The sequence below is a fragment of the Carcharodon carcharias genome, chromosome 15, assembly GCF_017639515.1.
Source record: "Carcharodon carcharias isolate sCarCar2 chromosome 15, sCarCar2.pri, whole genome shotgun sequence".
In the NCBI taxonomy this organism is placed as follows: Eukaryota; Metazoa; Chordata; class Chondrichthyes; order Lamniformes; family Lamnidae; genus Carcharodon; species Carcharodon carcharias.
The window spans coordinates 39,257,918-39,270,993 of record NC_054481.1 but is presented as its reverse complement, the minus strand read 5'-3'; the positions used below and the strand labels follow the sequence as shown (position 1 = coordinate 39,270,993).

Genomic DNA, 13,076 nt, shown 5'->3' with positions numbered 1-13,076 from the left:
TGAGAAAGCTCAAACATTTGTAAGGAAACAGACTCTATCTGTATATTATTTGGCCACCTTAGGCTGTACACTCACCTACCTGTTCTTAACTTCTAACATGAAACTGCTGCATCATTCTAACTCTCTAGCTGACTGCTAATGTCATGGACCCAACTCTTATCTTGGTTGGAGGCAGCCCATGTATCTCTGAGGAATGTGTTATCAAAAAATCATTAGTTATTTTATTACTCTCAAATCCTTCAAGCAAGCATTTTCCACTGTTGTGTATGTGGTTCTCCTGGCAACCAGCTATCTTGTCTATGTAAGCGTCTCCTCTAGACCACGAGTTACAGCTGAGAACTTGCTTTGTTCACCAAAGCAACAGAGACACGTTTCAAGCCCCACCCCATTACTTCATATTCCCTGACTGAAACATTGATGCAAAGCCATCAGGTTTATTTGACCATTTTAAACCACTCTATGGACAGAATGTAATCCAGCCCGTTGTAGCGGAAGCCATGGTGGAAAACGTCCCACTCAGTCTCCGGGCTGTGGCAAAACCTCCCTCAATTAAATTGAAGGGTGGAGGGGGCTGATGTGGGATTCTGTAATGAGCCAACTGACACCCACCTCTGGCTGGCAGCTCAAGGTGGGCAGGACTTGCGCTGTCAAGGTCTGAATCCTGGGGAAGGCCTGACGGTGGCCATAAAAGTGCCCAAAGCAGACTTATAACACTGTCGGGCCTTCTCCAAGGAACTGATGTGGGTTCCCTGCCAGTTCTCCAACTGATGGGTGAGACCTCCACTGGGCTGATTAAATCCCACCCTAAAATATTCTAACATGTTCTACATGGGAGATTTGGTGTAGTGGTAATGTTGAGGGACCAGCGATCCAGGCTGATTCTCTGGGGGCATGGGTTTAAATCCCACTATGGCAGCTGGTGAAATTTAAATCAATTGCAATCTGGAATTGAAAGCTGGTCTTAGTAATGGTGACCAAAAAGCCATCACCAATTGTAGTAAAAACCTGTCTGGATCACTAATGTCCTTTAGGGAAGGGAATCTGTTATCCTTACCTGATCTTGCCTACATTTGACTTCAGACCCTCAGTATTGTGGTTGACTCTTAACTGCCCTCTGAAATGTCCTATTGAGCCATTCAGTTAAAGGGCAATTAGGGATGGGCAACAAACACTGGCTTTGCCAATGAAGTCCACATCCCATGAAAGAATTTGAAAAAAATTCCTACTAAACAAGTACCACAAAGATACTTCTACGTATTTACGTTCCTAATCATTTTTCCTGTCAGAACCTAAGGAGAAATGTCCACTGAGTTATCTTTAGCTCCAAATTCCTAATATGATGTAAGATGACATGAAATTATTCTATACAAGCCTTTTGCTACTGAACACATTTGAATTGTCCTCACACAGTGGGAATGAAACAGATGAACAGTTGAAATGGAAGGGTTCATTTTATGCTCTGTTCTTGCCAATCTCTGATTTTGGTGGGGCTGGATTTGGTGGCAAATGAGGCACCTGTCGGACTCCTACCTAAATGCCAATTGGGGGCCTTTGATGTCAAAAGGATCCTGATGGCATTTTAACTGGAGCTTGAGTGCGGAAACAGCCATGGCTTTTCCACAAGGATGAAGTAGGATGGCAAAGACCCTCAGCATAAGTATAAAAGTTACCTTTATTAAGCCAAAAGGAGCAGACACACTGCTCCAGGCCTCGCAAGCAAAGTCGTAGCCTTCACTGCCCCAGATTCCTCGTTCCCTCCCACAAGACCCTCCCAAAGCCCCCCTATCAGCCACTTAATTGCAAGCTGACTGGGGTCTAAAGGATGCCTCCTCTTTGCTGCTGGCATCTGTTAAGTGCCCTTTTCCAGGAAGGAAATGGATTAACTGTATTTAAATGTGACCCTGAAGTTAAAATGCCCCAGAGTTGCAGGCGATGGGAACATTCACCTCTCTTTTCTGATGTTTCTGAGGGTGACCATAGAGACTGAGGATGGATTTGGTAGAATGACAAAGAAATAAAGCTATAAATTATCCAGATTGTTCAAGGCATAAATCATGCAGACAGAAATTTTAAGCAAGTCAATTTTGAGATTGATATTTGAGTGCAAAATCACTACAATCTTTCCAATTGTACTGCTGTTTACAAATTCAAAGTTACAGTCACATTATTGAAGCCTCTAAAACAAAAATGTTGAATTATGAATTGCATTTGGAGAATTCATCACATGTCAGCGTGGGATCATCGTCGAGATGTAGGCAAGTGCATGGCACAAAGGACTCAGTTCAGAGTGACTGATTCTGCAGACTGAAGTGAGTAATTATAATAATTGTTCCATTTTCTTTTGCAGAAACTTTGATCTATCTTCATGTTGCGAATGATGGCGGATTTCAGAGGTGAGGAACAGGATCATGACATGGTGTCCGCCCCTTCCTGCTCTCCACCAGCACCCAATGTGCCAGAAAAGATGCATGAGCAGCACAAGCAGCCTATCGTTTCCCAGGGTAAAGGTATAGTCATCCAATTAACTTCTCCAGCAAGAAGTGGGGACTGGGAGAGTTCAGAAGGAAATGAACTGATCTGTTCGATGGCTATCGAGGATGACGGAATAACTACGACAGTGGATAAGGAAGAGAATGTTCCCTATCCTGAGGAATGCTTAAACTTACCAGCTTCATCCCTGCCTTCCTCCCCTTCTATTTCTGGATTTTTAGGTGAATTCTTTTTACCAACAGTGTCCTCCTCTTTATCATCTTCAGTAAACTCCTGTAGCTCTTCAGAAACAATGCCTTTGATTAGCCTAGTTAAATCCCTGTCCACAGAAATTGAATCCAGAGAAACATCTTCCCTGCGGCCAAAGCCATTGTTAAACCTGGTTAAGTCTATCTCCACTGAAATTTCACGCCATGAGCCTGAAGTTACACAGTCAAAATCAGACTCCAAGCTAAACCTGTACCTTTGGCGCCAATTCACTCAGACCAAGGGAAGAAATGGAGATTCCAAAACAGCTCCACCTTCACCACTGCTTTCACCCACAGAGAGCAAAATTAGTTTCTTCAAAGTTCCTGAAGTAGAAGCCAAGCTGGAAGACACAAAAAGAAAGTTCTCAGAGGCTATACAAGAACCACTGAATATGCTAAGCAAGATAATTGGAGATGAAAGTAGTGGAAGCCCCAAATCTAAGGCATCACAGTTAAATACTTGTAGCACTGATTCCTTCTGTCCCCCTGGGTCTGAAGACTGCAGCAATGATATGTGTAGTAAAAACAAAAGGTCTGGGTTTGATAAGTTCAGAATGGAAATACTTAAATCAGAAAAGAGAGAGAGTGATAGACTATCTAACACAGAGACTTCTCCTGGAAGACATGCAAAAGGAAAGCAGAAGAAACAATGTCTGTCCTTTACACAAGGTTATGGGGACAACAACAGCCCAAGGTATGAGATCTGTTCGCATGGAGATGTGCTGCAGGTTGTAGAAACAGAGCCCAATGAAGACAGCATATTGTACAGACAAGAAGCCATGTACTCCTACTCCAGTCGAGCCTTGACCCCACCACAACCTTCTCCAAAAGTGCCAAGTAAAACTCTTATGTGTTTTGTCACTCTTGCCTATAGCTATTTTGTATTACCATTGCCATCATTCTTCTCTGGACTCTGCCTCGGACTTGCCTGTGGATTTCTGATGGGCCTGCTAATCATCTCACTGCAGACACCGAAGTTCTCACAACCCATCCATGTAATCCACCTGGGTAATGAAAATCTGCAATCGGATAACATAATTAGGGAACCCAAGGATCCTGAAATTGTGAAGGTAAAGTGTCGCAATTCTTATATTACAGACTTAATACTTTACAAACAGACCTCTGAAGTGTTATGGTTGGATTTTACCCATTTTCTTCTTTGGGTAAACACCATTTAGTTAGGCTTGACAATTCAATCACAATATCATGAGAATTTATTTCATTAAAGGCAGTAATAAAGTATTTTTGAAGCATTTTTTCTCCCTACTGTAGACATACTGTAAGGGGGTTGGTTAGCTCAGTTGGCTAGAGTGTCGTGCAGAATAACACCAACGGCACAGGTTCCTGTACTGGACAACTTGGTTCTTGGGAGTTGCCTCCTTGCCTTGCCCCATAGTAATATGATAGCTTGAACCATGATTAGCATTCTTTAGATAACAAGTGTTACTGAGAGAATTACTGTACATAAACTGGAAGATAATGACAAAGGAAAAAATGTTCTGCTATTGACATTTTTAATATTGTAGGCATTTTCTTATATAAAATTATATATGTATTTAATTTCATTTATTTTCCTATGTCCAGAAATAATTACCTGTCAGTGGGGTCTGAAATATTCAAGCTATGCAAAGGGCATCAGTAGCAAAAGTTAGTGATGTGCAGTAAGTTGCAATCAAAATGCTACTGTTGACTGCTTTATTGACAGACTCTATCGTAAATTCAGACACTTCTTGCCTTATTCTTAGAAATGTAGACCCGAAGCACTCTGGTACAACTTACTGTAAATGAGGCGAGTTCTCTTCAGGGTCAGTGCACAACTCGTGCTTAATGAAGCAGCAAATTCCTTTAAATCAAGCATATAATACCAAAAGTGATCCCTCTGCTGTTCTTTTAATCTGGATGGGGGGGTAGGGGTGTGTATATTCATTAACAAGAATGGCACAAGAGAGTTCAACGGAGGGACAGGTCACACAGTAACCAAAATAATTTCTTCTTAGTTCAATTCAGTTATTTTACTTTTGAACAGAGTGAGGTTGTTGCATCAAGACACAAGGAAAAAGCTGTCCAATGTATTCTGGATATTCCTCTCACTCTTTGATCTGGTTGAGTGTAGAAAGTATTATCATGCTGCAAGAGTCACTGGAAGTTTACAGCATAGAAGAAGGGCATTCAGCCCATCATATTTGTGTTAGATCTTTGCTAGAGTAATCTGGATCGACCCCACCTTCTCCCTCTAGTTTTATACCTTCCTGTGATTTAAATATGCATTCAATTTCCCCTTAAAATAAGCAATGGGCTCTACCTGTTAATTCCTGTGGATAAGCATTCCCTGTGAGCAGCTAAGCGTGCTCCTTTCAGCGAAATCATTGAATCTTCAGCAATTGGCAGACAGGAAGTGACTTCTGGTGCCTGACACTCAAGTTTGCATAGGAAGAAGGTTTCAGTGGTTCCTGCAGTTGGAGGGAGTCTGGGGCAGGAAGGGCCTATATTTTCCTTGTGGGTCCTGAAGGAGAACCAACTGCTACTCCTAAAGTTAAAAATATGAACTGAATTTGGAAGGCCTCTTCAACTTCCCAATTCCTTTCACCTGCTGGGGTAGATGCACCAGCTTACCTGTACAGGCCGAGTCACTGCCCAGGCCTAGTGACATCATTGGCCCTCTGTTAGCATTTGTGAATGAGAACCCCACCAGCTTCGGGGAACTATCTTAGCTGTTTATCTAGAAGCCTCACTTAAAGTTAGAAAAGGTAATATTCAGGCAACATTCCAGCTGGTTAGTTACCTTGAGCATTTTAATTGCCCAGTCACCTGCCAGGCAGCTGGGGTTAAAACCTGTCCTTCCGCTGCTCTTATTGAAATCATCCAGGCACAGCACTAAACTGACAAATGTTAAAACATTTAGCCTTATTTTTAGGAGTCTAAAGTATCATGTTTTGAATCCTTGTCGCTTGTAGTTCTACATTTCAATTGTTAATACTTTAAACTTTGATCTTGTTCGCTAGGAAGTCCACGTTAACAGTTCAATCTTTGCTTTCAGTCAGTTATGCAATTATAGGGGTCAGAAGTGCATGTGATCAGTGAGTATACCCACATATTTATACACTGGCAATTATTTGTAGAGAAAATGACAAACCAAGTGCAGTTTAAAATGCTTTGCTTTGAGCTCTCTTTGTAGCCCTGCCTTTGGTTTACATGCTCCATGCATTAGAAGCGATGCAAAACTGGATTGTTTTCTCAGTCAGGTAGGTTTAGCTAATTCACTGCAATGCTCTAAGGTGAAGGCATAGGTACTTAAGGTACTGATCAGTACTATCTATTCTGGTTTCATGGATTTAACCCAGAGATCCAACCCAATCTATATTAGGATACTAATCACTGTATTAGCCACAGATATAATATTTTCTTTACTCTCTATTGTGGGCAAGAGTCAAGATTAGCTCTCCACATAGGAAAACACACACACCAAGAATTGTAGGGAATCCTGAGTCTCAAATATCTGCCATGACTGCTCTCTTCAGCCAAGCAAACTGAGCTTACTATTTGCGTAGTTGCAAAGGAATGCAAAGGAATCTGGTTACGCAGCAATTATAGTACTAGATTCCCCCCACCACCGCCCCAGTCCATATAACCCTGGGCTGTCTGCCACAGTTAGAATGAGGTTTATCAGCTCCTGTCTGGGTGAATTAAATGAACCTGAGTACAAATGTGTTGCTATTCATCCAGGAGAGCCGTAAAGCCTCCAGTGAACGTCACTGTCAGTGCCTGGGGTGTCAACAATGAAGCAATATGAGGAAGGAGATTTGTGATTAATAAGAGTGGTACAAATTGCAAATCTCCTTTAAAGAAGTTTAGCTGGGGATCCTTTTTAAGGATGGCTTACATCAGGATATGTTAGACCAAAATATGAGTCCTTTCTAACACTCCAGCCAAGGTTAACAGTACATTCAGCAGCATCATTAGGTTTTTAAGTATTGGGTTGATGAGGAAGAGTCATTTACCCCAGTGTTAGCAGGATATCGTTTTAGAAACACATTGACAGGTGGCCCAGAACTCTGCTCTGCATAGTGTAGCCGGAGCTCCAGAGGCAGGTGGCAATGTTAGGGGAGAGCACTAAGCAGGTGAACTGGTCAGCCCCTGTGGGCCCCTCCCTGCAGCGCGTAGTGTCTTTCACAAGTTGAAGGGCGGTGTCAGAGGGCATGAGGAAAGAGAGAAAGCAGCCAGGACAGGGTCAGGACTTGTGAGTGGCAATATGGCAGGAGCCCATGGCAGCTTGAAACCCCTGAAGGTGGCTACAGAGCCAGGAAGGGGAATCGTGACCTAGTCAGTCTGACTGACAGCACCCCTGGGCCTGAGAAGCCTCATGGAGAGAGAAGGGAACAGAGCTGGCAGCAGGGCAAGGTAACACGCCTGGTAAGTGCTGCGCTGAGGAGCTGAGGCCCTGAATAGAACAGAGATCTGGAGCATCAGCAGTGACCATTCTCTGTAAATAGTTGTTTCTTGGAGTTAGGCTTCCCCTTCACAGTTTATACAGTTTTGATGCCAGCGGAATAAAGGAAACTTGTTCTTTTTTAACCAGCATGTACTTAAGTCATAAGTAACATGATATTGAGATGCACTAGTGCAGTGATCAGACATAGCTTCATTAACCAAAATTTCCCACCTCAGCTAAGCTGTCAAAGGGTACTGCTGGGTGGAGTTTGAGCTCTTTCCAATAGTAAGAGTTGGAAAATTGGAAGGAGCATCAATCTTGGCTATTCTTATTGAACTGTCATAATGGAGGCTTGGGCCAAGTCACTTGGACATGTCTGGGCAACATGGCAAAAATGGAATTAAAAAAGGATTCATTTCAGATCCCTGATGAAATTGATCCCAACTGTGGCAAAAAGGCCAGAGATTCAGGCGCATTCTGAACTGGAAGAATAAGATGGGACACAGAAGGTTGAAGGATGAAAGAAAATAATCAAAGTTCAAAAAAATAGAAAATGCGGCTGTATAAAAGAATTCAGAGCATTGAGCGAAGCAGTTATCTTCCAAGCACACTAATTTGTCTATGCTTTGTAAAAATGTATGTGTCATACACTGTCTGTTGGTTCACAAGAGAGCAGGCAGGAAGCTGCTGTAATGCGAAACTAATTGCAAAAGCTTGTAACATCACTGCAAAAATTATTTTCTGATTCCAGTTAATTGGGCTCAGTACCTGGAGCAGATTAAATGTCAAAGATCAGAAGGAGAGAACTGAAACCAAATAGATGGGAGCTCTGCATCTCGGTGCAAACCAATTCGCAATTCAAAAAAGAAATGAATTTTCACAATTGTAACTGCGTCATGAGGTGTCAAATATCTGTAGCAGTAACAGTTGGAGTCTTCCTTATACCGAACTTTCTTATATATATATGTTCATGTGTCTAATGATGAGGCTGGATAGTTAAAACGTTTGAAATGTTAATACTGTTCATTTTCAATCGTCTGATGAGTGAGGACAAGGGGCTGGATTTTCATCCTCGAGGCAGGTAGCAGGAGTTTGGAAAAATCCCGTCTCAGCCACCCACCTCGGGAGAAAGTGCCCGCAAGGACCTGATTTTCATTGTGGGGGTAGGGAGCTGGCTGCAGTCAGGCCAGCCAACCCAGGAGAAAGTTTGGAGGCAGCCACAGGGGCTGGCAGGTGTGGAAACGGCTAAAAGTGTGTTGGTGCAGTGGGACTTCATCCCAGTTATGTTAAAAACAGGAAGGCCCTCTGGCCCTCAACCATCACACTGCCTTATCCCTCACACACACTCCCCATGCCCCATTCATGCCACCTTATGCCCCCCATCTACTCCCTATGGCTCCTCATGGTCCCTAAGCCAAGCCATGTCCCTGATCAACTCCGATGGCCCTAATGCCCCATGCCAAGGTATGGCACATCCATGCCCATTCACCATACATACACTGTATAGAACCAATGAACCATATGGTGACAATAGAATGTGTAAAAAAAGCTTTAAAAAATATTCATTCATTGATAACTTTCCACTTTCTTAAAAAAATCTTTTACTACAGCTCAATAAAAGTGTCAATCATTCAGACCCTTCAAGGTAACCATTGCTGAAACTGTAAGCACAGAGGGTAGTTAAGAGACAACCAGATTGCTCTGGGTCTGGAGTCACATGCAGGCCAGACCAGCAGATTTCCTTCCCTAAAGAGCATCTATGAACCAGATCAGTCTTTATGACAATCAATGATAGTTTCATGGTCACCATTACTGAGACTACCTTTCATTTCCAGGTTTATTAATTGAACTTAAATTTTGTTCTGATGTGGCAGATGATGTGTGCTATGTGGACCAAATCAACAAGGAAAACCTGGCTATACTATCACAACAGTTTTGCAATTTGTATTTATTATGAGAAGATGTGTGCACTGAATTTAGAAGTAATGAGTCCACTAAGACCTTTGGAGATTTAAAAAAATTAAATTAAAATATTTATTAATGAAAGAAAAGATTTCAAGCACACACATAAGACTACAATTACTTACTACTGTAACAAATCCTAAAATTCCTAATTAACCTGACTCCCGATTATGCACCCCCTTTAAGGCAACAGCCCAAAATAAATTTTAAATTAAAATAAAACAAGCCAGCAAGTTACCACAGTACCCACTTGACAGAAGAATTCCAAAAAGCTTGTCTCCAACTTTAGTTACTGGACACAGCAGACTTTTGCAAACATGGCTGGGGGCTTCCCAGAGCTGTTTCATATACTCCTGTTAGATTTTACATGGCCCCCCCAACATAGCCTTTCATTCTGCTTCATATATGTTTTTCTCTCTTTAATACATAAATTCCATTGTTCCATATGTCTTTGGAACTTTACCTTTCCCATAATATAAAAATCTTTCATGTTGTTAATATTGTCAGTAGCCTCTGTTACTTCATTACCCACCTACCACCAATCTCTATCACTGAGATGCTGCCCAGGGAGATGGTAGTGGCTGCACGATCCAAAACCTGCTGTTATCTCTCAGTATTCCTACATCTCCCCCACACACTGTCACTGTCTATGCTGTTGCCTGTCAGACAGCCAACCCAGATGGCTGCAGCCCAGGCTGAAATGGTGTAGCCTGAACCTGGGCACTCTCCAGTTCCAGAGCTGCTCGATGTTGCCCCCCAAAGGCACCTGTAGTCACCTCAGTCAAGAGTCATCAACCTTCCACTACCAAGGCAACAGGGACTGGACAGACTCGGTCACCTTGACAACCTCAGGCAATGCTATCCTTGCCCTCCCCTGAGATTGCAGTTGTGGCTACAGCAGTTGACAGACTTCAGATGTAGCCTCTTCTGGGAAACAAAGATGTCTCAAGCATTGATCCTTTCTGAAGTTGCTGTAAAAAAATTGTTCCCTAAAGACTGTGGGCAGATATAGGCTTGCCAATTGTGGTTAAATGTATTCCTGGATTTTTCATCACCTGACCTGCTGCCACGCTCTAGCCAAAAGTCGGCCAACACATCCATCCTTTGACGCACTTCCTTCCTACACCAATTGGAAAACAAAAAGACGCATTACCCAATTGGATAATACTCGACGGTCAGCCAAATAGCCTTTTTATCCCATTTTCAATATTTTTATATTTGATAAAGGGAAATATTCAAAGAAAATTACAAAAAAAACTATCTTTTTTAATGTTCCAATTAATTTTCTCCAGGGTTGCACACAGCAGTGCCCTGGAGATTGATCTTCAATCCGTAGGGGCTCCAAGTCAACCCTGGAGGGTTGGCAACTCTAAATGGATATAGCCTTTTGCTGAGAGCCTTTCTCCTCCTTCATTCCTTCTTCCTCTCGTCAAGTTCTCCAATGACTTTTCTTCATTCCTCCAGCCATTCTGAATATCCAGAGGAACCTCTACCAGACCAAACATATCTCCTTTCAGCAGAAGATACTTCAAGATCAACCAGACCACTCCCTGTTGAACGTTCAAACTTTAGATAAGTATAGGAAAGCTCCAAAAACATGGACTATTGCACCGGGAGAAATAATCCAGCGCCCAACATCCAAGCGGTTCATGATCCCAGTGAATAGTGCTATTGGTGAATGAGGGGTAGGGGATCACGCCCCTTATGCTGTTTACTCACATCTTCAACTGAATGAGGCTAAAACAAGGCTTTGGCTGGAGTGTGTGGTTTGAAAATGGCAACGCTGGCATCAAATCAGCACTACACACTTACTAATGTTATAATCTGCCTGTTCTGGATGCTGCCAGCAGTCGTCAGTCTTGTGCACACAAACCACTTTTACCAAGATGGCATCAATGTGTTTCCTGACAGATGTGTGCTTTTGCATCTCGTACCCTACATTAGAAGGCCTTGTAGCCCCTAAACTGTGGCTAAATTTACACCAATGTTTTCAAAACTTAAGAGCAATGGGGTAGTGTGCCACCAGTGCTGTTTTCAAGCATTTTATTTGCAAACGTTCACTAACGTCTTTCAGGGAAGTCAGTCTGCCACTTCTACTTGGTCTGAACTGCGTTTTACTCCAGTCCCAAGCTATGTAACTGGGGGGGGGGTGCATGTGGTTGGGGGTGGTGGGGGGAGGCATGGAGAAATCCTTCAGCCCCTTAGCCTGGCAGAGCGAACATTCGCCCCTTCTAGAGCTAACGTGACTTTTGCTCCATTGGGTGGGCTGCGTGGGGGAAAATCAGCTCTATCATGTTATTGCCCAGGCAGAGTTGAATGTTCCCCATTGTCACTAAAGCCACTCTAACATGACCTTGCAAGCTTGTTGTAAACACAATCCTTAATATTTTTGCCTCCTAATTACCTGTAACTGTAAACTGTAGTTCTTGTGGAATCTATCATTAATGTAGCACGGCACTGGGGAGTGTCGCTCTGTCGAGTCTCCAATTACAGGTGGTCATTCTCCATGATCCAGACTTGGCTGGCTATCTAACTCCAGCAGTAATGTCTGCCATTAGCAGCATAGCAGCTCCTTTTGTCCCCAAAGCAAACATTAGCATCCTCTCCCCTCCAATAACACAAAATTATTCAACCCAAACACTACTAATTCAGAATTTTTATTTAATGGTTTACAAAAACAGCATTATTTTCCCCTGCTGCCTACATATTCCAATTGTAAATTTTCTACCTGTGCGTCGTGTGACACAGCTTGCCATAGCACTCTCCAGGTGCTCTAGCTCTAAAAGGGCTGCGTGAAAGCCAAAACTTCCTTTTGGCATCTCTCACATGCACAGAATTTGTTTATAGTCATATTGAGAGTCTGCGTGTAAAACCCAGATGAAATGTCCAAGGTCGGCCAACGCAGGAGGAAACAGGCATTCATATTCTATAAAGATCAACTGTTAAGTTTAAACTTGGTGATTATCTTACAGAACAATATAATTCTTTTATTGTGCCATAAATATTATTCTTAGCTATAATCTGCATGAAGAAGGACAATGGTAGCCACACACCATATGAAACAGCTCAGGAACAGAAGGTTGTGGGTTCAAGTCCCACTTAAGCACAAAGGTCTAGGCTGACCCTCCAGTACAATACTCAGGGAATGCTGCACTGTCAAAGGTACCATTTTCAAATTAGCTGTTAAACTGAGACCCTGTCTGTTCTCTCAGGCAAGTGATCCCAGGACACTGTTTTGAGGAGGACCATAGGGGATTATTTCCAGTGTCCTCCTGGCCAATAATACCTCAACCAATAGCACTAAAAACAGATGAACTAGTCATTATCACATTGCTCTTTGTGGAAGCTTGCTGAGTAGCAATTTGACAGTGATCCCCTCAACTTCATGCAAATTGAATCCCATTCACCCTTTTCTGTGTCTACATTCTACTGTTCCAGGTCAGGCTCCAGCTTATCACCTCCAATCTTCCCTCTGCCTGCCATCTTTCCTCTGAACCCCCTTCACCCTCATGTCTCTACCATCTCACCAGCACCATCCCCCGGTCACCATGCTGGTCACTGTTTTAGAATGCAACACTGCTGGAAACTTGCAGTACCCAATGCTGTCCTGCTGGACTAGTGTGGCAACCACCCTGAGCAGCCCAGTTCCACACCCAAGACAGCCATGGTGAGCAGCCCCACCTTACACCCCCAGCAGTGTGGGCTGATACTGGTATCGCTGAGGAACTGGAACAGTGCTATTGCAGGTAGGCTTTGAATGTTGCACTCACCTCAAAGTCACAAGTGAGTTGAGGGTGGACTGTTGCACGCCAGTTATATCTGGTCGTGATTTAGACTGGTCTAATTTCCTGCTGGTGTGGCATTGTAATTGGGAGGGGGAATGTGATTCTGGTGAGTTGTGTTTTACGAGTATTCGTGACATACTAATGCATGCAAATGGCCTCCCT

General features: G+C 43.0%; 1 protein-coding gene across 1 annotated transcript in view; it reads left to right on the top strand.

The window, feature by feature from the left end:
- The first annotated feature begins 2,377 nt into the window (after positions 1-2,377).
- Positions 2,378-13,076, top strand: part of tex2l (testis expressed 2, like) — a 91,094-nt gene continuing 80,395 nt past the window's right edge. The window contains exon 1 of the mRNA XM_041206922.1: positions 2,378-3,808. Within this exon, the coding sequence (XP_041062856.1) occupies positions 2,378-3,808 (1,431 nt within the window). The remainder of the gene's footprint in view (positions 3,809-13,076) is intronic.